At 38.2% G+C, this 27247-nt stretch overlaps 1 protein-coding gene across 17 annotated transcripts in view; it reads right to left on the bottom strand.

Moving 5' to 3' along the window:
* The window catches only part of TTLL5 (tubulin tyrosine ligase like 5), a 254847-nt gene that overhangs the window by 120478 nt on the left and 107122 nt on the right, over window positions 1–27247 (bottom strand). For 7 of the 17 annotated variants that reach the window (XM_032482399.1, XM_014559080.2, XM_032482406.1 and 4 more), the window contains 3 exons: window positions 26626–27024; window positions 18929–19116; window positions 803–957 (listed from right to left, as the gene is read on the bottom strand). In XM_032482399.1, coding sequence (XP_032338290.1) covers window positions 803–957; window positions 18929–19116; window positions 26626–27024 — 742 coding nt within the window. The remainder of the gene's footprint in view (window positions 1–802; window positions 958–18928; window positions 19117–26625; window positions 27025–27247) is intronic. The other 10 variants (XM_032482401.1, XM_032482404.1, XM_014559083.2 and 7 more) reach the window with 3 other exon arrangements.

Here is a 27247-nt window from a genome sequence, read left to right as displayed (position 1 = left end):
GCAGAATCTATTTGGATTTTATCCTCTGCCACTTTGCTTAACTACATAAAGGAAATTGCCTTCCCACCTCCCAAATGAACAGTGTCCAGAGAGGCTGTTTGAGTTAAATTAGATAACCTACATGAAAACATAAAAAAACAAGCATGTCCCTCTAAAGGAAAGGGTCCAAAGTTACTGAAACACAATGTAGCAGAAGGTATAAAAAAGAATTAGGAGACGAGGAGAAAATGTCAAAAGTCAATACATGAAGGGGGTGGGAAGGGATAAATAGGGAGTTCAAGATTTGCAGATACTAACTACTATATATAAAATAGATAAACAACAAGTTTATACTGTACAGCACAGGGAACTATATTCAATATCTTGTAGTAACTTATGGTTAAAAAGAATATGAAAACAAATACACGTATGTTCCTATATGATGGAAGTATTGTGCTGTACACCAGAAATTGACACAATATTGTAAACCGACTATACTTCAATAAAAATATATTGAAAAGAAAGAAAAGAAAGGAAGAAAATGTTGACTACAGGCAAGGATTAAACGTAGTAAAACTTCTTGCTCTTCCACCCAGAAGTGAAATTGCTGAGCTGTATCAGAACTTTCCTTTTCATTTGATTTGCCCACAAACTGCCTTACCAGTGAAGTGAGGCCCTGTGTTCAAGCACCAGAAGGTGGACATGGGTGGGGAAAGGCACCTGTCTTACTGGTGCTTGTGTGGGGACCCACAAAAGAATGGCTTGCGTAGGACCCAGGCTGTCCCTGGGTGACCCAAATGCTGGCTCCGTGGCCTTCACCTACCTGCTTCCAGGAGGGGTGGAGTAGCTCTCAGGAGCCTGGGGGTCTGACTGTATTGACCACGTTGGGCCATTAGGACTGATGACAGGCCGAAGGGTGGGGGGAGTTGAAGCACTGCTTCTGTTTACGACGCCACTTGCCAAATTCAGGTTTGTTACCTAGAAATGAAGTGATGGAAATAACCTGATTTTACAGAGTTTTAGAAAAGTATCATTAAAAGCATATGGGGATAATCAAGCAGTGTCCAGGAGACGCTGACTCATCTGAGCTTAAACAGTGGCTATGACAAATGACAAAGGCACCCATTAAAGGCTGGCTTCTGTGCACATCCAAGAGCAGAAGTGAGGCTGGCTGGTGTCAATATAAGTTAACAAGTATTTATTCTGCTCCTAGTATGTGCAAAACACCATACTATTCTAGGTGCTGTGAAATACAAAGATTAATAACAAAAAAAAAAAGCAAGTATTTTACTAAGCATTTACTTTGTGCCTGGCAAGGTTCTGAGAATTAGGCAAACTACTTAGTCTTCTTGACCCTTGTTTCCTAATATGAAAGTTCCAATGCTCAACAAATTTAAGTCGTTAATAAGAAGAAGAACTCATTGATTTAGAAAAAAGATGCATAGGCAATAGAAAAATGGGCCCTGACTTTAAGAAACAATTTACAGAAAAGGAATATGATTAGCCAATTAAACATTTAAATCTAGTCATTTCCACTGGCAAACAAATGTAAATTCTAACACTTTTGTGTGTTACCACTGATATACAACAATAATAAAAAATATAGTACCTAATAATGGCAAAGGGTGATATTCGATAAGTACCTACACTGTTTAAATAATAATATGTCACGTAAATAGTGTATGTTTAATACTTTTAATAATATATTGCCAAATCTATTTGGCAAATAGAATCCTTTTACAAACAGATTCGGCAGTATATTATTAAAAGTATCAAATGCTGATATCTACAATCTAACTTCTAGGAACTACACTGCAAAACAACTGCAGATGATTAATGAGGTGAGTATCATGACAGCAGTTACTATTTAGCAGAACTTACAATGTGCCAAGCTCTGTGTAAATGAGTATACTACATGCATCGTATTCAAACTGTCATAATTCTATTGGTAAATACTATTATAATCCCCATTTTACACAGAAAGAAACTGAGGCCTAGGAATAAATGGCAGATCTAGGGTCTGAACCATGGTCTTCAAAACTCTAAAGCCCGTGTTCTTATTCATTATACTATACTGTGAACAGATTTTGAAAACAAACATTGATTTTAATAATGAAAAAGGAGACCTAAATGGCTAACAGGATTTACTGTTAAATAAATTTTGCTCTAAACATATAAGGAGATATTATGTATCCATCAGAATATTTTTGAAGATACTTAATGATACAGGAACATGCTGGACTCTCAAGTAAAAAAAAAAAAACACAGTATGAAACTGTACAGAGAACAGATCCAAATGTCCTTAAACACATGCACTCACAGATACACACTCCTAAAGGGCATGTATTACTTTTATAATCCAAAAGAAAAAATGCAAGTTATTATGAGAAATACAGATGTTAGGTGATAAGCTTAAAACCTGGGTGGTGAGAGTGGAATTAGAAAAGAAAGAATGGTTTGAGAAGCATTTCAAATAAGATGGACAGGGGATGCTGAAAAGAGGCAGGGACTCAAAGCTGCATGCAGGGTGCTGAGTGGGACACACTAGGACACAAGCAGATGTAAATTCCAAGAAAAGTGTTCTCCTACAAAGTGTCCCACAAACCTAACAATTTTGATATTTATAAATGGGAGAATTCCGGATTTTTAAAAAATAAGAAAATGAGTCATTTTTAGCAACAGTGTAAGTATAGGGCTTCATTCCTAGTTCAGAATTCAGTAAGTGACAATAGCCCAGGACTGTGTCTTCACACCAAAAGACCCAAATATTTCTCTTGGGACCAAAGTTATTTCCATAGGTCAGGAGTGATTGCTGGTGTCGGTGGAGGCTGGCTTACAGACACTCGGCTGCACCCTCCAGTGTTGGCCCATCTTCAGAGGAAGCCTCAGGAGCCAACCTTGGCTTCTCACTTCTGACCCTCTTCTGCTGCCACCAGGGGAGAAGACCACACTGACAAAAGGGCGGGGATGACACTGTGGCATGTGACGGCAGTGCTCTCTGGTCCCTAGTTCCTCTGAAGAGCCTCAGCCTTCTTCCTGCCCTAACTAGAGGCAACACAGGTCAGGTTCTCAATCAAACAGACTCCCTGCAGGACTGAACTCACTCCTGCCCCAACACTGAGCCTTCCTCCTTCCTGCCCGGACCATTGGCCTTAAAGACTAGGCTTTTCAAATTAGACATGCACTTGCAGTTTATAAAAATACTACAAACAGAGAAAGGTCTTTATGATAAATAACAGCTTCTCCAATGACTGCCTCAGTCACTTGTGCCAAAAACCTAATAAAAGAGGCTTATTAATAATTTATAGTGGAACAGCAATAAAATAAATGTACATACTTTACCATGTTTAGTAGAAACTGTATAGCTTGGAGATCAGTGAATGGGGAGGAGAAGAGATACCAGATTTGGTACATCTTCTCTCTTTTAGGAAGGCTGCCCTTAATTTAAATGTCATCATTTTCATCATAATTGCTCACACTTACTGAATGCTCACTATGTGCCATGGGCTTACGTGCCCTTGCATTTTCTTGATATGCATTATCTCACCTAAACCTGAGCAAGCCTTTGAAGTAGGTTCTATTGTTACTTCCATTTTACAAAAGAGGAAATTAAAGTCCAGAGACAGTAAACAATTAGACAAAAGCAACACGCCCATTAAGCAGTAGGGCCACAATTAGAACAGAGAATGTTCTCCTTCAAGTGCATGTGGTATGCGTTTTCCAGAAAATGTGGTTTAACATTTGAGCCCTTACAGTAGCGCCGTGAGGCACTCATAAAGTGAGGCACTCATAAATAAGTGATGTTTTCTATCTCACTTCCTCCTTCCCCATCGCTCATGGAGGTAGATACTGTGATGCTCCTTTCAGAGACAGGAGAAACTAAGGCTTAGAGAGGTTAATGTAAGTAATTTACCCAAGGTCATGTAACAGTTGCAGGACTGGTTCTCTTGTTTTAAAATCCATTTTCTAGCTTTGGAACTAGTAGTGAAACAGTCCTAGTTACTCTTAATTACTAGATATTTTTAAAAATACGATCAGATACAGACCTCAAATTCTGAAAACAGTGATAAGACAGGGATCAATTACACCAAAATATACCAGCTTTTTCTTCCTTGCCTAAAATTTTATTTCCTACTTGTTACCCTTCACCAGAGAATATTAAAGAAGTAGAGCAAAAAAACCAAAAAAAGCCCCAAACAACCATCCTCATTCAGTTTTGTTTCTTAGCAGGTATAGTAAAAGACGGCATGAACATAAAACTAATTTTGGACTCTTGGAAGATTTTGTTTTTTCATGGAACATCCATTCTGCGTTTCATGGATAAACCAAGAATTGGTAGCCATTATGATTTACTGCTACACAAAAGCAAAGCATCCTTAATTTTAAGAAAAATAGCAAAAATTACCACTACTTAAATGCGAGATTATATAAGGAATATGAAAACTTTTTAAAGCTTCTCATCTTTCTTTCCAAAGAATTCCTGCTTTAAAAAACAAAAATCTGTCTCTATTAAACCATAACAATCTGCCCCTCTAAATAGTCTATTCCTGCTTCTATGGTTTTGTCTAGAAGACACTCAGTGCTTATGCCACAACCACCTCCACTGCACCAAGCTCTGCCTTCCCAGGACGTACACTGATAATAAGTTATCAAACAACCTGGGGCTCACTTAGACATGGTCTCAGAGTCTTCTTTACAGATTTCCCCAGGCAGCCATCACCAATCCAGTCAGACTGACAGGGGAGATGACCTATTTTCAATCCCTGTTCTAGAACAGTGCTACCCAGTAGAAGGTACTGTGAAGGAGAGGTTCTATGATCTGCACTGTCCAGTAGAGCACCCACAAGCCACATGTGGCCCTTGTGCACGTGAAGTGTGACTGAGGAACTGGATCTTAAACCTTATATAACTTAAATTTAAAAAGCCATATGCAGGTAGAGGCCACCACAGCTCTAGAGGGTTTGACCAGAATGGGCTGAATCTTACACGTACAGATTTACACCAGGCTAAAGCTCAGTCCAAGCAAATTGTCTCTAGATTAAATGAATTAAGAAAGCCTCTTGTCCTTCCTTTCAGCTTCTCGGTTTTTTTCTAGAATAGGTAGAAAAAGTCACTGAACTAAAGTGGATCCAAGCGTCAGTTTTGGCCCTAGTAGAACCTTGTCTTGACCAGAGAAGACCAAAGGGCAGGGATAATCTCCCAGCACTGGACAGACATTAAGAAACGTTACAAGCCAATTAGAGTTCACACCTGGAGGTTTCTTCCTTAACAAGAGAGAAGGATGATGAATATTCCTGTCACCAGGCTGCATCTGCTTCTCTGTCCATCTACCTTTCTCCAGATAATGTAATAAAACCAGCTTTGATCAGATGAAGAGAAAGTGGAAAATGGCATTTATCTACACCCGATTTGCAACGATGCTTATGATTAACATTTCACTGCTAAAGAATTTTTTTTTAAAAGACAGGCTCACAGCACATAGACAGAGCACTAGTCACAAAACAGGGGCTCACTGTTTTAGTTAGGAGTATTAGGCTGTTCAGGTAGAGGCTGTGGCCATCGGGCCAGCTGGCTTCTCTGGGCTAATAAGCAGAGACTATGGTAGTAAATCTAGGCTGGCCAACTCGTGAAATGATGCCACTGGTCTCAAAGGAGTCTGGAAGCCCAATGGGATAGTTAACGAAAAGCCATTTTAATTATTGAAACTATGACTCAAAGAAAATACCTTACTGATAATAGATATCAACATCTTTATGTGCAAAAGACAGTACATGCCTATAAGAACCTTGTAAGACTCTGTTTGGACCTCTAAAATGTTCTTCCATAATCAATTTTTATGCAAATATGAAACCTTTCAGTTTTCACTACAATAACAGTAATAATAACAACAAAGTCATATTAGCACTAATGATGGCCTATTATGGATAAATTTAATGAAAACTTTGTTTTTGCCAGGCATTGTTCTAAGTTCAGTTAGGTACAATTATTGCCCTCATCTATAGATAAAGAGATTGAGGTTGAGAGGTAAAATAACTTGCTCAGGAACAAATAACTGTTACATGTCAGCCCCTAGTTTCAATTCCCAGTCTGCCTGACTCAGAAATCTCCCAATCTTGTAGTTTTTAACTATTGTGTTATTCCCACTGCCTTGTACCACTGAATCTGGAACTTACAATTCCATCTGTGGACCCAGCAGCACCTGCATTACCTGGGAGCTTGTTAAAAATGCAGCCTCAGCCCAGCCTCAGCCCCCAGGGAACAGAAATATGCATTTGACGAGATCCACAGGTAATTAACATGCATCTTAAAGTTTGAGAAGCACTTGTTACAGGGTATAGTAGAAAAGGAAAAGAAAGAACAGAAAAGCGGAACCATTCACTGCTTCTCCTCCATAAAGCTCAGGGGATCATCCCAAAACCAGCAGAAATGCCCTGATGGAGTGAGGAGCAAGATGTAAAATGACCAAAGGGAAAGAGTAGCGAAAAAAATTCTATCAGAAACTTTGAGGTTTTACTATTTCTCATTGCCCTTTGGATGCTCAAACATTAATATGAGTAATCGTGAAATTGGCCAAGGATGCAAAAGTGGATAAAACGATTTAGAACAAGCTTCAGCAAATTTCAAGTCTACTTATTTTGCTGCCACGAGGAACAGTGGTCATTAAAAATAAACCAAGACCTTTAAGCCTCAGCTTGTTAAATATTCTTCCACTCCTGCCTTTCTCTAGCTGGTTGGCTGTGTGACTGCCTTGGGAAAAACCTAGTCACGGGAGGGACTGTCCCACTGCCTAAGCCCTAGGGCCTGCTGGCAGACACTTCACCCCTTGCTCTCCTCCTCTCCCTCCTCCTCCTCTTCTTCCTCTGCCCTCACTCGCCTGGAGCAGCTTATTCAGAGGTTCCATTCCCATCTCCTTCCTCATGTCCATTGCCACGGTGACCTCAGTGCATTTTTTCTTTTAGTACCAAAACACTGTTTATTTTAGAGCCAACCTTCCGAATAAGGCAGGTGAGCAAATATCTGAATGTGTGGGGTAGGGACACATTGCACACATTCCATCTAGACAGGTGTTTAAATTACAGCGGGAATAAATACAGGTGATGGATTGAAAAAGGGGGTAGGAGAAACAGAGAGGGAGGCCAATTTCCGGCGGCCAGCCCGCCCAAGTGTTACTGCTTGTTACTGCTGTTTGCTAAAAGTAGTGCTGCTGAACAGTGCTATAATTAAAATATGACGGTATTGCCCTGATGGCTCCCCAGAATGCACCCACCACCCACCCAGATACATAACCTTTTGGTATCCAAAGAGGCCCCACCAGATCACTGCTGCTCTACTGGCATGCTCTAGAAATGCTACAGTCTGGGATGCTCAAAACTCAAAGATAATTCAATAAATATTCACTGTACTGACGATCATAGGCAAGGCCTTGGGGGAGGGCCTAGGAGTACAGGTATATACAGATTAAAAGGTGGCCTTGCCCTCAAGCCACGAAGGAATTGGTCATCTAGTAAGTGAGACAAGACACCTAGACAAAGAGCAATATTAAAGGCCTCCAGAATGTGACAACTGCCATAATAAAAGCACTAAAGAAATTCAAAGAAGGCTTTTGAACTGGTCATAAAAGGATAGGTAGGAGGACTGGTGAGGGGGTGGTGGAGTGGTGGTGGTTCCTACATGAAAAGAAAAAGCAGGAGTAAAAATGCAGAGACAGATAAAGCAGGAAGAATGAGAAACAGAAAGCACTCTACTCTGGCTAAGGCTTAGACTAATAGATGGCAGGAACAGACAGAAGAACATCTTGGTGAGGTCCCTGAATGCCATTCCAGAGAGTCTGCTCTTCCTCTAATAGTCAGCAGGAAGCTGGCTCAAGGGTTCTCCCAGGGCAGTGCTCTGTCAGATCTGTGGTGGCGGCAGGTCAACGTAGTGCTGTTTTGTGGGATGGGATAAAAGGTGCTAATAAGGAAAGTTCAGACCAGTTAAGAGTCACAATGGTCAAGCGAGAGATGGTAAGGCTAGGGTGCAGGGCACATTACTGCTGGTTTCTCCTCACCCTTCTCCCCAGCTCCAAGGCTGAGGCAGGGTGCTGGGCCTGGGAACTGGAGATCAGTGTTTGTAATATGATGATAAAAGCTCTTGTTCATTGCTCATGTTTTCTTTTTGGATCAGCCCTCTTTTGGATTATATCTTCCCAAGCAGCTCTTAAGGCAAGATGGTGAAGCCTGTCATTCAAGAAGGGGAGGTCAAAGAATGGGCATCTGAGGCCAGCTTTATTCTAGAGCCTTATGGAAAAATGTGCCTTTCCTTAGACTTCTCTTTCCATGCCTCTTTTCAACAGTAAAACAGTTTGAGGATCAAGATTAGGGGGTGGGCCTGGGGGGAAGATGCTCAGAAGGCTGACTAGGTGGCTTCTGTCTTAGGCCTTAGGCTTGGTGGGTAAAAGAAGCCCAAATCACCAAAGTCAGGAATTCCACACAGAAGTGTGGAGCCAAAAATCTTACAGTTATTAAGAGAAGCTTTGGACTCTCTGGGTATTTTCTGAACCTCAAGGAAGTGACTACGGAATCCAGATTCCGACCACAGATCTCTCTCAATTAGTGTTTAATGGCCACATGTGCAGTAACTTCTAGTTCCGCCATGGAACAACAAAACCCACAAAGTGACACTTAAGAGTGGTGAGGTTTTAGTAGATATCTGAAAAGACAACACAGGTTAATGAAAAAAAATAAGACGCCAGTCCTCCACCAGATCCACATTAACGAGCCTCTACCTTGGTGTATCACATGCTGTCAATCCCTTAAAGACAAGATACTCTCCACTCACAGCAGACACTGGGATTCCACATTTCTGTAGTTATGGTTTATCTACAAATGTAGTGGCAAAAACCCTTCTCGGACTGGGGCTTACAGATTTTCATACGACTTTTACCCTTCTTAACACAGTACCAAGGGTTGTAACTGCTGCTTGGGAAAACGCAACTGACCAACACAGATACAGCTATGCCAGGAGAGGCAGGAATTATCTACGATCTGGAAATTGAAAAATCAACAGCTTCTTTGGTGTTTTATCAATGGCCCTAGGAAGGTCTTTCAAGCCACTTCAGCACAGTAGGATCCTGAAATCTTGTTGCCACCACCTCATGCTGTACTTCTCAATGTCAGATTTATTTTTCAGTTTCCCTCAGCTGTAAAGGATCCCTGCCATTACACTGTTTCCAGGGCACAGTGGTAGAGCTGAGCTTCATGCCACGTTCTGTACTGTATGATAATCACAGGTTTATTCACCTATCCTGCCCCACAAATTACATGCTCCTTTAGGACAGGGAGTGTATCTTATTCCCTGTTGCATCCCCAGAGTTTATCCAGTAGGCACAAAAACATTTATATAAATGAAGTGGGTCTCTTCTAGTCTGAAATACACACACACACAAACACACACACACACACACACTCCTCCATCTAGCAGCCAGGTTCACCAATGAGGAGAAGAGTGATCAATGTCACTGGAAAGATAGCAAGGAAATTAAAGGTTCCAAAGGATCTCTTTTTGCAGATACCGCAAGGGAAGGTCTGCTTTGGAATAAGGGGAAATGAAATAATCAGTGACTAGAGTGAGAGGTAAGTTGTTGCTCTTGCTATACTGCCTTGCATAATTTGAGAGATGATTTCTGCCTGGTTTTGAAGCCTTGGGCAAGATTCTCAAACAGGTGAAATAATAGCTTAGACATACAGATTCTGTTCCTTGTTCATTGTTCCACGTTCATTGTTCCACAGTGAATACACAATATTTGTTTCTTCTTGGTACTGGAACTGCAAGGCTAACACCCTATTTGAGATTCACTTAGGGAACCTGAGGTTCACTAAGGCTGTTTGCAAATTTCATGGATGTTATTTATCAAAATGGAGATGGAAATTCAACATTAAAGATTTACTTAAATAACTTAACACATGAGCAAATGCATGGCACAGCATTCCCAATGCAGCTTACAACCTTGGCATGGCTCAATCTCCTCATTATACCACAGTCCATAAAATCTTACATCCTGTCTGACAAGGTCTAGAGATGGGGTGTCACAAGATTATTTAATTAATCCAACAAAGATTTATCAGACACCTACTCTGTGGCATTCTTTTGAGCACTAAAGATAGAACAATTTTTTTTTAATTACAAAAATCTTTGCTGTCATGGAGATTATGGCCTGGGAGGAAGGGGAGGCTGAAGTATAAAAAGAATGTGTGATGCAAAGATACTGACAAATTTGGAGTGATCATTTCTGGTCAAATTATTGATATTAATGACCATACACAACCTAAAAGTTTTCAGAAGGTCTTAACTTGGAGACCACGGGTCCACAGGTCATCAAGAGGGAGTCTAGTTTACGGAGGAGGGAGTATCTATGAACCCTTTGAAATGAATGCACATTTCTAAGTTTGAGTGCACATTTCTATTCAGGAGAAAAAATATACCCTTCATTCAATTCTCATAGGGATCTCTGACTCCAAAAAGATCAAGAATCACTTCATATCACTGATATAAAGATACATTTTTCTAAATCTGTATTCATACTGTCCTCAGAACTACACCATTATCATCTTGAGAACAACCTTCTCCGGGTCACTCATATACAAAGGCTCATCAGAATATGATGGGATCAGCTGAACCTGCCATGGAATTTCCATTCCCGTGACCATGGTGCTCTCAATGATTTGGAGCAGGGAAATGCTGTGGCTAGTTCTGCATGACTTGTCTTACCATATGCTGCTGGAACAAAGGCAATCCTTGAATAAAAAACATCAGTGAGCCAAGATCCATTTCACTTGAGATAAAAGAAAATGAAAACCCAAAGGACCAGATCTGGACTTATTACATGATTTTCGTCACTGGAGAAATATCAGAGAATATATTCAAACAAGAGCATGAAAAGAATCATCCTTAAAACAGCTACTTTTTACTTTCAAGGGCACTTCCTGAGCAGTTATTAAATCATTAGCCACAACAATCAACATGTTCTATGGCAGCTTCAACTCCAGTGTAAATGCTTGGACACTGATAAAATGAACCTCAAGAAATTCACACTCTAATCACCAGGAGATAAAATTTTTAAAGGGATTCAGAAAAGCAAGGACTCTCTGTAGTTCTGCTACATTAGCACTAAGTCTTTTTGTTATATCTTCCCTCTCTGTTGAATGTTCTCATTTATATAATATACGTGTAAATATTTAGTATTCCAAAATCCAGAAAGAGTTCTAGATCTAGAATTACCAAAGACATTCCTGGGAAACCTTACAAGATGGCCAAATCCCTTTCTAGTGCTTCCAATTCATGCTTTCAGTTTTTGTGAGTCGATGGGAGCTGCCACTGCCATGATGAATAGATCTATTATTGCATCTTTGGGGATTAAGAAGGCCGCTCAGTGGATCAGCTGACTTCACTACGAAATAATCTGATGAAGAGTTCACTCAACAAGTTACTGATAATCTCGACACAGCCACATGTTTCTCAACCTGCTTTGGGGAGTTGGAGAAGCATTTCTAACCACGAAAACAAAGGACATTCAATTCCTCATTTCCCTCTGCTGGCTCAAGCACTGGCTTGGCTACAACTCTGCAGCAGTGTTAAGCTCGGTCACTGCAGTCTGATGAGAGGTGAGGGTCCTGATTCAAAGGGGAAGAGGCAGAAAAACGCTGAGGGAAAGAGTATGAAGTCAGAGAGATGTGGGTTTGAGTCCCGGGTCAGTCACTTGCCATTTGTGTGACCTCAGCAGAGTTACTTATGCTTTCAGCTTCCATTGTCTTCATCTGTAAAAAAGTATCTACCTCATAAGGTTAAAGAGATAATGCATATAAAGTATTTAGCACAGTGTCTAGTACAATGTAGACACTCAATGTCAACTGCTTTATTATGAAGGGCAGGTGTGGTATTGTCAATGAAAAAAAGGGAAGGAATAGTCTTTAAAAAGAATATAAAAATCAACAAAACAGAGAAGAGAAATTCTTTTCAATTTAGTAAACATATGATAAGTGTCTACCAAGGGCAAGGCTGTTGTGCTGGGTGATGGGTTAGAAAGAACTGCCATCACATAGTTTATAACTCAACAGGAAAGAAGAGATACAAAACAGCTAAATAGATTGATTATAGAGAATGACTAATGAAGGGCTAAAGGGGCATAGACAATGGAAAGATGACCTCTGGCTGGAGCAGCAGAGGATTCTTCATTCACTCATTTATTTAAAAAATTATGTATTGAGTGCACACAATACCCAGCTGGAAAAAAAAATTGGTGAAAAAATGGACATGGTCCCCATCCTCAATCAAGTACCTCACAATCCAGCACATTTACTGAATACTACCCATGAGTCAGGTCCTGACGCAGCAAAGGACACTGCCTCCAAGGAGCTCAGAGTCTATTGAAGGGGACAGCTTTCTGGACAAACACAGCATGAGCTGGACAAATACGGGTGAAGTGGCATCTACGCTGAGCCTGGACAAATGCATAAAGTTAGATATGGTGAATGGTGACTAGGAAACACTTCCCATGAGAAGACAGTATAAACTAAGGCACAGAAGCTAACAGAAATTCTGGGTGAGCTGAACAGAAACACGTGCGATGGGAGGGAGACAGCCTGAAGAAGTAGCCTGGAGCCAGATTCTACATGAGGGCTTTGAATAGCCTTCAATAGCTTAGGCTTCACATTGAACATAACAGGCAGCTCCCTCGAGATTCTTGAGCAGAGGAGTATTATTATCAGACTTGTGATTTAGAAAGATTCCTTTAGAGCAAAGACTAGGGTCAACAGGGGAGAATGGCTGGGAGACCATTTAGGAGGTAATTGTAGCTGACCAGTCAAGAGATAATTAAGGCCTTAAGCAGGACAGTAGATGTGAAAGTGAAACAGAGAAGATACATATCAGAGACATCAAGAGTCAGAATCAACAAGACGTAGAGAGAATGAGGAAGCCAAGAGAGACAATGATCAATCAAGACTCCGTGCCTAAGCCTCTAGGGGAACTGCAGTGTCACTAATACAGAGAGGAAAAGGGGGAGAATAAGAAGTAGGTTTTGGATACGTTGGCTATCTTTTTGAGAATTTTTGAAATGTTTAAAATATGTTGAATATTTTGGATGCCAGTAATATAGCTAGGTGGAAATGTTGATCAGGCCAGTTGGAAATCTGGACCTGGCACTCAGCAGACGGGTTCAAACTAAAGATGTACATTTGGGAGCAATCTGCAGAACAGTACTAGATGAATGTGGGAAGAGAAAATTTACCCAAAGGGAAACTACAGAGAGAAGAAAAGCTGGGCTGAACTCTGGGATTCAGATGTTTGCTGGAGGGCACCCGTCAAGAGCAGGGAGAAGCAGATGCCCAAACTGACTCTGCTGTTTGTCAGTTTATATATTTGAGGTCTATATACCAGTGCCTTTTTGAAAACGTTAAAAAAGACCTAGTTTTTCAGGGGGAAGTGGAGGATGAGCTCTCAGGGATTACTGAAGGGTTGGAGAAACAAAAGGAAGTTTTCAGGTAGGAGGCAGTCAATAATAGTGCCATGTGCTAAAGGAGAATGAGGATTAAAAACAGCTGACTGAAGCTGGCAATTCCAAGGTCAATGGCAACCTTTGAGAGAGAGTCAGTCAAAATGGTAAGAGATAAAGAAAGGTTATTTTAGAACCAGAAATCACATGGTAGGCCACGGAACTAAGGAAACTGGGGGTTTAAGGCCTCACGAGACATAGAAGAGCTAGGGAGTTCGGCGGGATCAACTGGAGCTAGGACCTAGAGCAGGGAGGTCAAGGATCCAGGAGGAGAATTCATCTTGATGCTAAAATTACCCCACTTTACAGAGAAGAAAATCAAGGCACAGAAAAGTTAAATAACTCACAGGGTGTCACCAACTCAAGAGCTTCTGCTTTTTTCTATTTATCCTTTTTTGTTTCCAGAAATGGGAATAAAGTATATGACACAAAGGAGTACAATGTTTTCTACCCAGAAAAAAATATAGAACCAAAGGAGCTAGATTTAAGAAACAACCATAAAATCAGAACACAAGTGTACAATAGTTCAAATGTGTCTAGATACGCTGAGGCAAGAAGACAGTTTCCAGTGCCAAATGCCCGAGATTGTCATTGTAAACTGGGTGCCACTGGCCCCAACCCTAGAGAACATTCACAACCATTTCAAAAATTTATCTGCCAGTTTCACCTCCAAATTGGAACTTCTGAAACTGAGATTCACTCAGGGTCCTCCGTTGAACCCTGAAGAAATCAGTGTGATTACAGGGCAGCTGCTGAAGCAGATGGAGTGATAAGGAATTCCTTCATATCTGAGTGAGTGAGAGTGAGTGAGTAACTGGTGTGAAGCAAAGATCCTCTACCTCAGTGTATGCCTGCCTCTCGGATGAGGCAGGAAAGTACCAGGGCAAGGAGAAAAAAAAACAAAAAAAAACCTGAATGGTTTTCTTTTTCACTCTCCATCTAAATGAAAAATGTGAGAAGCAAAGAGTGTCTCCTCCCTCCTATGTATCTGTCAGCACATTTGCAGGGGGCCTGGCCACATCCCGGGCACTGGCTGGAAGGGGAACACAGCCTGACACAGCACATTCGCTAGTATCCGAGCCCTCGCCTGGGTGGTCTGCTGTTACTCCTTTGATTAAGCTCCCAGGCTGGAAGAGCTGGAGCTGCTCCTAATGATAGCTGGGTCCTGAAATCTCACACTGGCCTGCACAGAGAGGGCCAGTGCTCCCTCTGATTCCTGGCCTCCCACTTCTCACAGCGGAGCTGGGCTACTTGGCCACATCCTTCTGTTCACTGACGGCAACGACCACAAAGGGTGACGTCTGCATGTGCAGAGTGCTGCAGCTGTGAAGCACACCTAGCCTGGCCCTGGGTATGGCAGAGATAGGGAGACCCACACTCAAGCTCGACTCCAGCCCCCTGTCAGCTACCACAGCCCTCCCCCCCGCCACATGCAAAAGATGCTTCTGGAAAACCCTGCTTTCAGGGGTGTACACATTCTTTCTGCAGGATCCTAGTCCCAAAAGATAACCAGCCTCTCACGTGCCATGGGAAAGAACTAGATTTGAGCTGATCTCTGTTCCAATATGTAGGTATTTGTGCAATAACCATATGTTAAGAACACATATCTCTATATTTCAAGCATTCACGTGCTGGTACAGACATTTCTGAAGTGGCCATAGTGGCCACTCCGTGTGGCAGGGGAAGTTCCATATTCTCATCTATTCTAGGCTATAAATAGTTAAATCATAGCAGAAATGGTAAAAAAAAAAAAAAAAAAAAAGTAATTACAAGAGAAACACGGTTCTGTTTTTAGCCACACAAATTCCTAAGAATCTAGCCTCTGAGGTAAATTCTGGGTAACTCAAAGTTTCCTTATCAAATTTTGGGGTCGTCAGAGTACTTTGCTTCTTTTTCTTTTGGCTAGTTTACTGTTCCTCTGCATCTTCACTAGTGAGCAGGGAGGCAAAGGAGATGACACTGCTTAATCCTGCAATCTATCTTCCTGCCAGCTACCTGAGTGATGCAGCTAAAAGGCAAAGCTCGTTTGTCTCTGTGGCTCTTCGTCATCTAGGAGATAAAGGGTGAGTTCCTTCACAGGGCATTCAAAGCTCTCCCTGAATCAGGCCTTGTCTTCTCATCCAGCTTCCATCTGAGCGCTCCCTGCCGGCACCCTATCCTCCACCACCACCAGCCACTAGCTTGCTGCTTCCCCACATACACACATGCTAGCCTGTATTCTGGAGCCTGCCCTACTCTTCTGCCACCCACCCGCCTATCTTTAAGATTCAGTTAAATGTAATCTGGCTCCCACAACTACCCAGAGACCGGGTTAGGTATCCCTTTTGGCAGTTTTGTTATTCCCTAGAAATATCTCTGCATATTCCAGGCTAGTACTATCATGTGTTACATGGCTGTCAACAGCACCAGATTGTAAGTTCTTTCACACCAAGGTCTATGTCTCGTATCATCCCTGTGGCTTAGTACCATGGCCTGGAACACTCTTAAGAGTGTAATAAAATGTCTTTGAATGAATTAATTAAAAGAATACATTCAGATAAAAAGTTTTATGCAGATTACTGCTAAAGCTTTAAAGGGCTAAGTAGCTAAAATTATAGACAAAATAAACTGATTTTTTGGATTTCCCCCCAATTTTAATTTTTTTATACTCAGCTTTACAAAATAGCACAAATAATTTACAATCAGCATTCCTTATTTAGTGGAAGGTCTCAACACCTTGCCCAGAAAAGCAATGTAAAAATATATCAGAGTTTATAGGATATAATTAAAGCAAAACTCAGAGGAAAATTCATAGCTTTAAATATAGTAAAAAGCAAGAATGAGTAAAAATAAATGAACTACCCAACTCAGGAAATTCAGAGTAAATAACAGAATAAAGCTAAGGAAAGCAGAAAGAAGGAGATTAGCAAAGATAAAACAAAAAGATAATCAATTAACAAACAATAAAACAACAGGATGAATAAATATATCCAGAACAATCTTATCAAAAAAAAAAAAAAAAAGGAAGGGGGAAAGAAAATATTCATTACCCCTATCGGATATATGAAAAAAGAAAACACAAACACAAAATAGGAATTGAAAATAAGGAAACAGTCACAGGTAAGAGGAAATAAATACCATTTAAAGTGATTGCTGGATACAAAGTTGTTTCTGGTGGAGCTGAGTTGCAGGTCTCATGCCCCAAGTCCAGAGGGAAGAACAGAGCTCTCACCACGTTCTGTCTGGATGCCCGCCTCTCATCAGAAACCACAGATATCTTATCACTTGCCTCAATGAGTAAGGAATTAAGGCAACTTTCTTTCAAACACAGCAAGGAATAAAAGGAAATGGCTAGCAAACAAATGTCCCAGAGCCCATATTAAGCCATTATAACACGTTATTATTTACTAGAAAAAGAACAATAAAATAATTTTCCGAATTCCAAATTAAGGAATTACTTTCTCTGAGGGAAAATAATACAAATAATATATCCTTAGTTTTTCAATAACAACATTCATTTTGGTAACACTGCATTTTATCCAAAAACTTATTTCCAATCAAATTAGAAACCATTTATTACTGAAAGCCTTTTATGGTTGAAATAATAATCTTTTCCAAGCACTCGGACTTTACAAAGAGGTTTTTGCATACTATCTTCATGACCCTGTTGTATTTTCCTCATCCACAAAGACTCTGAGGTTGACAGGAGTTGAGTGAGTTGCCCAAGCTCACAAAGCCAGTAAGTGGCAGAAGAAGGCAGGTCCCTAGATGGCTAACCCAGCCCTTTTCCCACTGCTCCACCGCGCTTAGGACAAACTACAGCACCTCCCTCAGTACAATACTATCCACTCTGTTACCAAGGCTCTAAAAGTTAAGACTGACATCTAATGGCAAGTTCAGATCCTGATGAAGTCTGATGGAATTTTAATTCACTGGCACTGAAATTCTTCCATGAGAAAGATGGACAGAATGGGGATGACTTCCCAATTAGGATACAATCACCTTGGATTCCCACGGGATCAGGATCCTATCATTTTGGTAAACTTTGCCATCTACCAAATGATAGGAGGTGAAAATATGTAAACACTAATATTGGCTATTTTTTTTTTTTACTGTAATTGCAAAGAAAATTTCTTAATGTCTTGGTACTTCTAGTTGCTCATTAAAATTTGGAAACATAAGCACTAGTCAGTGACTCAATTAAAAAAGTGCAGCAGCCCACTGGCCTTGGCCCTTCCTCATATCCACTTCACATCTCAAAATTCCTTCCCATTCTACCAGGGTCATGAGATTCCATTCCCTCTTCCCATCATTCTAACACTAAAATCTAACTATCCCACTCCCTTCAAGTCTCAACACTGCCCGTGTAAGATTCGTCACTTCCTAACTCACCTTAGGCCTCCTCATGTACTCCCCTCCAACTAGTAAGGACTTGAAAATGAATTACACCCTCATACTCTGGGATGAAGCTGAAGTAAAGCTAAGGCTTACCCTAAATTTTGGTCCAAAATTTTACACAGAGAAGTAGGGCACCACCAGGGAGCAGTGTGCTGCCTACTTCTAACATGAGCTTGAAGTAATTTTCAGCTTCATTTTTTTCTAGACTTGATTATCACTAGAGTTGCCACCGATTAAAGAACATGACGATGAGGATATCACAAAATATAACTGTGGAGTTAATAACAGTAATTGCTTTGGAGGATTTTGATGCTGTTTTGCATTAAGGAAAAGGAAAAAAGACGGCTTTTACTTCCAGTTAAATACCATGGGGATAATCAGCAAGAAGGGCAAAAAGAATCCTGAAGTTCTTAAAAGTTTCATCTAACTTCGCTGTGTTGTAAGCTTATAAGTATATATATAAGTTAAAGTCAAAATCCTGGTATCCATTGAGCTTGTCTGATGACCTTGATTACACCATTCATTTCATTCATTTCAGCCTCAGTTTCCCCCATCTGTAAAATGGGGAGAATAATATGTGTTGGATGAGGGTACACTGAAATAATTCACTAATCAGTGCCCAGAAGACATCCTGCTATTATGAGGTAAGAGGTGGTACAGTTTGAAAAAAAAAAAAAAGTAAAACGTAATATGTCATCCTGGTAAAAAGATTTATAAGACAAACTCACTGGAAAATTTTACCAAAGAAATAAGTTATTTTTACAGATTCTTTAAAAGTATATTTACAGCTGAACATACAAGTCTACTTATCTATGGATAGGTACATTATATCTAGCATCGGACTTAACTTTGCAATACCTATAGAGAAACTCTTTCTTTAAAGCTGAAGAGGAATACTTTCATTCTTGAGCTCGAAACCAACGAATATTTATTCAACAGGCATCAGCATATGGGAATTAGTAAAGACAGGGAAGAACAGAGTACCCTGTTGTTAATCCTATCCATTGGTCCAAAGAGCTCTTTGACACTCCACACTGTCCATACCTGCTGGGTGAGGAGACTGATGTGAGTGGATGGAGAATACTGCCTTGCTGCCTGCTTCTCAGCTAGCCGCTGAAGTTCAGCTGTAACCATACTGGGGTTGTACCGTTTGCTGTATGAAGAACCATCTTCTCCCTCCTTTTGTGTTTTGGCTACTAATGAATGCTGCTTGCTTGGATGGCATGAACCTGCTAAAAAGAGAAAAGTTTTCACCCATTTTGGAAAAAGGCCCTGAACAACTTAGGATGACGACAGATAAATCGCAGCCAATAGATACTTTACTTTACTGAATCCTAGGGCTCTCTGACATCATAAGGAGCAATGAACTATCTTCAAATATTCACAAAAGTAAAAATAAATCTGTATTATACCCTAGAAGTTCTTCCTACCACCAAGCTGATACATGCATTTATTACTGTGTTTTTATTACAGTGCATTTTATTACTGTGCGTTTGTTACTATGAATGCTTCACAAAAAAACAATTTTCATCATATGTAGTGGGGAATAATTGATCCTAGAATTTACTAATCTATTAAGATTAGATTCTTTACAATAAAAAAGTATAGCCTTGAAAATTTTAATTGTTTTTCTTGTTGTGACTGCACTTGTCAGTAGTCTATGGCATCCACTGTAAATCATCCACAATCCTTGTTACAAAGCTCAAAAAGGAAAGAGGGAGAAAAGCAAAACTGAGTGTATTTAAAAAAAAAGCAATAACTCTATATTATCAAATGATTGATTTTCCTTTCAGATTTCAATTTTCTTCTTTCAACTATGTCAGAGAATCCTGTAATTTCTGAGCATTGAAATTCTGGTAAAAAGAAATTAGTTAATATAAAAATTAAGGTTTCTATGTTTTTCTACAATAAAGTCACACACCTCATTGAAAAAAATTTTAAATCCAGAAAAGCAGAAACAGTTTGTGTTTCCTTTCTGTCTTATTAATGTTTCTATAAGCACGATCATTCTGTATATATAATTTGGTGATACTGCTTTAAAAAATCTACCTTTGTCATGTTTATTATATGACATATACAAAATATTATTTGCAATAATGTAGAAGTTATAAAGCATATTATAATGAACACCTGTGAACTGACCACCCAACTCAAGTTCATTAACATGCATCAAGCCACGTGCTCCTCCTCATCCCTGATCTCCCCTTACCATGCCTTTCTTTTAAAAATAGTTTTATGTATTTGTGTTTGTGTGTGTATGCTTGCTTAACAAAATTCTAGTTAATTCTGCTTGTTTTTGAGCTCTATAAAAAGGGTATCCTACTATATTGATACCATTGGAACTTTGCTTTTGTTATTTAATAATATACTTCCAAGATTCATCCTAAGTATAGCTGAAATTCATTAACTTTAATGTGCTGCTTGGTATTCCAGTTTTCAAGTACACTGCAACTTATTTTTCTATATGCTCTTTAATGGGTATTTTGGTTACTTCAAGTTTATTGCTATTATAAACAGTGTAGCTGGGAACACTCTTGCATATACCTCTTGGTACACATGTGGAAGAACTTCTCTTGTGTTTGTGGCTAGGAGTTGGGTCATAGGGTATGTGAATTTTCAAATTTGTGTGATAATACCAAAGTGGTAATTTTTATTAACAAAATATAACAGCTCCTGCCAATTCACGTCCCCTCCAACACTTAGTATTGTCAAGTATCTTAGTTCTTCCCTCTTTTAAGAGAGTGTAAAATCTCACCATATTCTTCATTTGTATTCATCTGATTAATAATGATGTTGTGCACGTTGCCTCATTTCTGATTATCACTGATTATTTTTCTACTGTCTTTTCTTACTGAGTCTTACTTTTGCTTTCCACCATAAGATCTTAAAGATAGTCTCCCTTATTCTATGCTATAAGCTTAAAGTTTTGCATCTGAAATTGACAATACGGATAATGTGAGGCAGGGATCTAATTTAATTTTTCCTGTATGGATAACCAATTATCCCAGCACCATTTACTGAGAAATGCCTCCTTTTCGATTGTCTACAATGCCATCTCTGTCATCTATCAAAGTTTCATCTATCTGTGTGATTGTTTCCAACTTTCTATTCTGCTCCACCAGTCACTTTGTACCTTTTCCACAACTATACTTTCTTAATGATCACATCCTTATATTCTTAATAAGGTACTTTTCCATCTTTTTTTTTTCTTCTTCAGCAGGTTGTTTCTCACTATCCTGGATCTTTTGTCTTTTCACTATCATTTTAGAATAGGTTTCCAAAGTACAACAAACCTGCTGAGATTTTGGTTGGAATTGTGTTGAATCCAGAGATCAATTTGATGAGAACTGAAACATTTATTATATGAACTCTTCATATCCATGGACACAGTTAATTTATTCATTTATTTAGGTTTTCTCTAATGTCTCTCAACAAAGTCTTGTAAAATTTCATTATAAGTCTTTCCTAAATTTACCCCTAGATAGCTTACAGTTTTTATGCTATTGTAAATGATGCTTTTTAAAACACTGTTTTCTTGGTGACACGGTGTACAACAGTGTGAATGTACTTAATACCACTGAATGGTACACTTAAAAATACTTAAAATGACAAGTTTTATTATGTATATCTTACCACAATACAAAAAAAGTTTTCTAATTCTTTGTTGCTAATATATTAAAAAGTTATTGATTTTTAATATTGATTTTATGATCATCTATGCTGCTAAAATAGTTATTTCTAAAATGCATCTGTAGCTTATTTTCAGTTTTCTTATATAGATAATGTATTATCTGCAAGTAAATACATTTTATTTCCTCCCTTTTGACCCTTATGCTTTTAATTTCTTTTTATTGTCTTATGCTGGCTCTTGACCTCTAATAAAACACTGAATAGAAGCAATGTTAGTGGGCATCCTCTTCTTGCTCTTAACCTTAAAAGGAAAGCTTTCAACATTTCTCCATTTACACTGATACCTCTTGTAAGATTCTGGCAGATACCCTTTTTCAAGTTAAGAAGGCTTCCTTCTCTTCTAACATGCTGAGAGTTATTAGCATGAATGAGCATAGAATTTTATCAGATTTTCTGCATCTACTAAGATGATGAATACAGTTTTTCTCCTTTAATCTGTTGATGTAACAAACAACATTTATAGATTTTCTAAAGTTAGACTCCTCCTGTATTCCTTGGATAAACTTGTTTATGGTGTCTTATCTCTTTCATATGTTGCTAGATGTGGCTGGCTTACATTTTGATTAGAAATTTTGCATGTGTTCACAACTGAAGCTGTCTGTAATCTCCCTCTCTAATACTGCCCTTAACTGGTTTTGTTATCAAGATTAAACAGACCACACAGAATGAGTTAAGGATTACTGTCTCTTTTCCAAGCTCTAGAAGAATTTTAGATTGGAATTATCTGTCCCTTAAAAGATTGTCAAGACTTACTTACTAACAATCTGTGCCTCACGCTTTCTTTGTAAGAAGATTTTTAACTATTATATCAATGATTTTAATACTTACAGGACCATTCAGGCTTTCTCCATCTTCTTGAGCCAATTTTACTTATGCTGTACTTTTGTAGGCATTATCCATTTTGTATAGGTTTTCAGTTTCATTGGAATAGAGCAGTTAACAGTATTCTAATATTTTTGTCACCTGTGCTACATCTGTATTTTCTGTCTGCTTTCCTATCCCTTATGTTATTTATCCATGTCTTCTCTCTTGATTAGTCTCTCCAGAGGTTTCTCCCTCTTATTAGGCTTTTCAAAGAGCTTTTGGCTTTGACATTTTCTCTGCTGTACTTTATTTTTGAATTCTATAATTTTTGCTCTGTTATTTCTTTCTTTCTCCTTTAGACTTACAATATTGCTGTTTTTATAACATATGAAATCAGATACTTAGCACATTAATTTTCATCCTTGCTTCTTTTCAAATATAAGTATTTAAGGCAGTAAATTTCCCTCCAAACACTGACTTTCATTGCTCTCCACACATTGGAACATCAAGTTTTTTCCTTATTTTTCAATTATAATACTTTTACACCTATTTCCATTATGATTTCTTCTTTGACTCTTTTTAATTTTGAAATACATGGGGACTTGTTACACATCTTTTTTGTTATTGACATTTAATTTAAAAGCAGTGTGGACAGAGAATGTGGCTGTTATGATACCAATTCTTTGACATCTGTTGTCTTATTTTATGATGTAAATATGACATGACTGGGTTTTTACAAATGTATCATGCGTACTTGAGGTGTCTTCTCTAATTATTGGGTAAACAGTTTCATAAATGAGTAGTAGATAAAGCTTATCATCTTGTTCAAATCCTCCTTGTCTTTGATGATTTACAAAATCTGTTTATCTATTAATAATAGATAGAAATATATGGAAATCTCCCACCAAGACAGTGGATTTGTAGATTCCTCATGTAGTTTTATCAGTTTTCGCTCTATTTATTTGGAGGTTATTTTCTTAGGTGCACTCGGAACTGTTTTATTTTTCTGCTGAACTAAACCTCTTGTTTTTATGTAATTACTCTCTATGTCTGTAAGAAAATTTTACATCTTAAAGCCTAATACAGTCAGAGATTTTAAGTTAATTAGCATATATTAATACAGCTATACCACCTTTTTGGTATTTACATGGTACTTCCTTCTTCATCCTTTTACTTACAACCATTTCACGTCCTTATCTTCACATGTGTCTTTCTTTGGTAAACAATATACAGTTGGATTTAAAACAAATTCAATCTGACACTCTTTTAACAAGTTCAACTCATTTATATTTATTTGACTCTTGATATATTAGAACTCGGTTTACCATCTTTTACATTTCTACTTCTTTATGCTTGTGTGCTTCTGTTTGTGGGTGTTTTTCCCACCTCAACCCATTTTTCTTTTTCCCATGTTTAAATTTCTATATTTCAACCTTTTTAGTGGTGACCTTTGAAATTTGACACTGTATCTAATCTTGGAAAAGTTTAAAGTTAAATAGTATCATAATCTCATTCCCAGACTATTCAATCACCACAGAGAAATTTGACTCCAATCACTTATAGGCTATTATTGTTGTCTATTATTATATTGTTGAGTATATATTGTTACCTATATATTGTTGTCTACTACTGTTTAACCCATTCAGATATGTTTACTGACCAAGTGGAATTAAGCTAAAAGCCACTTATAAAAAGTAGAGAATGCCAACACTCTGAAAATTAAACAATATACTTATAAACAATCCATGGGTCAAAAAAGAAGTCACAACAGAAATTAAGAAATATTTTTGAACTGACTAGGTTCTTCTGTTCCTTATCCTCTGGGAAAGGTATGCAAAAGGAAGATTTAAAAAAGAAGTTTTGATGATAATATAGGTACTGGAGACATTGATCTCCCTGAATTTCTCTCACATGGGAGAAAAAAACTTAAACCTGAACATTATTGATAAATATTATTACTACTGATTTTAGAAGATTAAATGATAAGAATAATCATTTGGAATTTGCAAAAACATATATATGTGCATATTCATATTTATGACTTATTAAACTAGACCATTTAATATGTCTGATTCAAACTGCGTATTATAATATCCATTTCATTTGACGTCAGATTCTGATTAAGAAATACAAATCGGCTATTTATAAAACATAGCTTAACTGTAACTCACCTTAATATGGATATTACTAAAGTGTTTAAAAACTTGACCAATGTTAAGATACTCTCCAATCTACTGATTCAATGGAATCTCTATCAAAATCCCATCTGCCTATCTTTGCAAAAATTGACAAGCTGATCCTAAAGTTCATATGAAACTGCAAGAGATCCAGAATAGCTTAAAGAATACGAAAGAGAAGAAAAAAGTTATACAAATCACTATTGGTGATTTCAAAACTTACTATAATGCTATAGTAATGAAGACAATCATAACACAGGAACAGACATATAGATCAGTGGAATAGAGTTGATACTCCAGAAATAAACCTTTACATTTATGATTAAATGATTTTTGACAAGAGTGCCAAGACAATTAAACAGGGAAATAATACTTTTTTGACAAATGGTGCTGGGACAACTGAATATCCACATGCAAAAGAATGATGTTAGACCTTTATGCCACACCATACAAAAATTAAATCAAAATGGATAAAAGATCTGAATATAAGAATCTAAACTATAAAATTCTTAGAAAAAAACATACATATAAATCTTTGTGACCTTGGTTTTTCAAATATGGTATCAAAAGCACAAGCAACAAAAGAAAAAATAAATGACTTCATCAAAATTAAAAACTTTTGTGCTTCAAGAAAAAGAAATGTCAATCAACAGAATGAGAGAAAATATTTCTAAATCATGTAGGCAAGGGACTTGTACCCAGAACATATAAAGAATACTTACAGCTCAACAATAAAAAGACTAAAATTACAATTCACAAATGGACAAAGGATTTGAATAGACATTTACCTAAAGAATGTATACAGATGGCCAATAAGCACATGAAAAGATTTCAACACCATTAGTCATTAGGGAAATGCAAATAATAACCACAAAAATGAGACACTACTTCAAACCCACCAGTACAGGGAAAATCAAAAAAAGAGACAATAATAAGTGTTGACAAGCATGTGGGGAAATTGGAACCTTCACACACTTTGGAAAACAGTTTGGAAGTTCCTCAAAGAGAGGAACCACAAAGTTACCATATGACCTAGCAATTCCACTACTAGGTACACACCCAAGAGAAATGAAAACATAAGGCCACACAAAAACTTGTACATGAATGCTCATAGCAGCATTATTCATAATAGCCAAAAAGTAAAAACAACCAAAGTGTCTATCGACTGATACATGGATAAACAAAAAGTGTACAGCTAATCAATGGAATATTATTCAGCCATAAAAGGGATAAGTACTGATACATGCTACAACATGGATGAGCCTTGAAAATACTGTAAGTGAAAGAAGTCATTCACAAAAGACCACCAATTACATGATTCCACTTATATGAGATGTCCAAAATAAACAAACCTATGGATACAGAAAGCAGTTTAGCAGTTGCCAGGGGCAGTGGGAGGAGGAAATGGACAGTGACAGCTAACAGGTATGAGGTTTCTTTTAGGATAATGAAAATATTCTAAAATAAGACAGTGGTGTTGGATGCACAACTTCGTGAATATACTAAAAACCACCAAATTGAATACTTTGAAGGGGTGAATTTTATGGTATGTAAACTATATATCAATAAAACTATTATCAAAATATGGGGAAAAAAATTGACCAATAATACGGATCTACTTCATTTAAAATTAAATACCCTGTTTTAAGAATTCTTTGGTTATTTATTCAGGTCATACTTGACGTTAAATGCACTGAAAAATGAAAAATACTAGTATGTCTGATGTTGGGAATAAACTACTTGAATCAGAAAGAATGCATATAGCACACTCAGAGATCTACAGTTATCTGCAATGCGAAATCTCCTGACTAGACTGTAATTTCCTAGTAAACAGAAGTCCTGTCTTACTCGTCTCTTTATTCCCAGCACCTAAAAACTCCTGTCTCATTTTCTATCTATGAATGGATGCCACTGGACCAAATGCCAGACTCTTCCTTCGTCACATCAGAACTCTGAAGCATGTGTCCCTTTACCTTCCAAAAGAAAACGCAAAGGGAAGAGATGACATTCTTTTTAATTGGGGCTGGGAAGGAGCTGACATTGCAGATTGCCTTTCATTTTCTCACTCACCTGCCTTTGCTGAGGAGGGACGAGACAGTTTCTGACTATAGATGTGTGCAGCACTTTGGAAAGAGGAAAAGGGACCAATGGTGTAACTGCCTGATCGACAGCGTGGCAGGCCAGCAGGGCTTGGTATGTTCTGTGTCCCAGGTTGTACGGAGGGAGAGGCACTGTCAGGGACCGTGCTCAGTAAAATTGCTGGCTGGTGAGGCATGCTGGGGATGGCTGGAGAAATCTGAGATAAAGAATGGTGGCCTGGTCCTAGTGAGAGGTCAGAGGTTGTAATAATAGATGACAAATGGGTGTTGGGAATTTTCTGCAGAAGAGTAGCAGGGGGACCAGAGAAAGAAGTAGAGGAAGAATTGGTACAGGTTAATTTAGCCTCTTTTTCCGCTGAAGTGGTAAATCCTATTAAAACAAAAACAAATAAACAAACAGATCATTTTAGGGAAAACTAACATATAATCTCTACAGAGCATGAAGTAACCATTTTAAAACATCAAAATAATCTTGGCATGAAACAGACATAATGAAAAATACAGACTTTAATGAGTATTCATCATGAACTTAATGAATTTTGCCTACTGAAATGACCTGGCAACAGAAATACTTTATTTTCAGTCCTTTGTAA

This window comes from Camelus ferus, chromosome 6 (assembly GCF_009834535.1).
Source record: "Camelus ferus isolate YT-003-E chromosome 6, BCGSAC_Cfer_1.0, whole genome shotgun sequence".
In the NCBI taxonomy this organism is placed as follows: Eukaryota; Metazoa; Chordata; class Mammalia; order Artiodactyla; family Camelidae; genus Camelus; species Camelus ferus.
The sequence above is the reverse complement of the archived record's forward strand: the minus strand, read 5'-3'. Positions and strand labels throughout refer to the sequence as shown.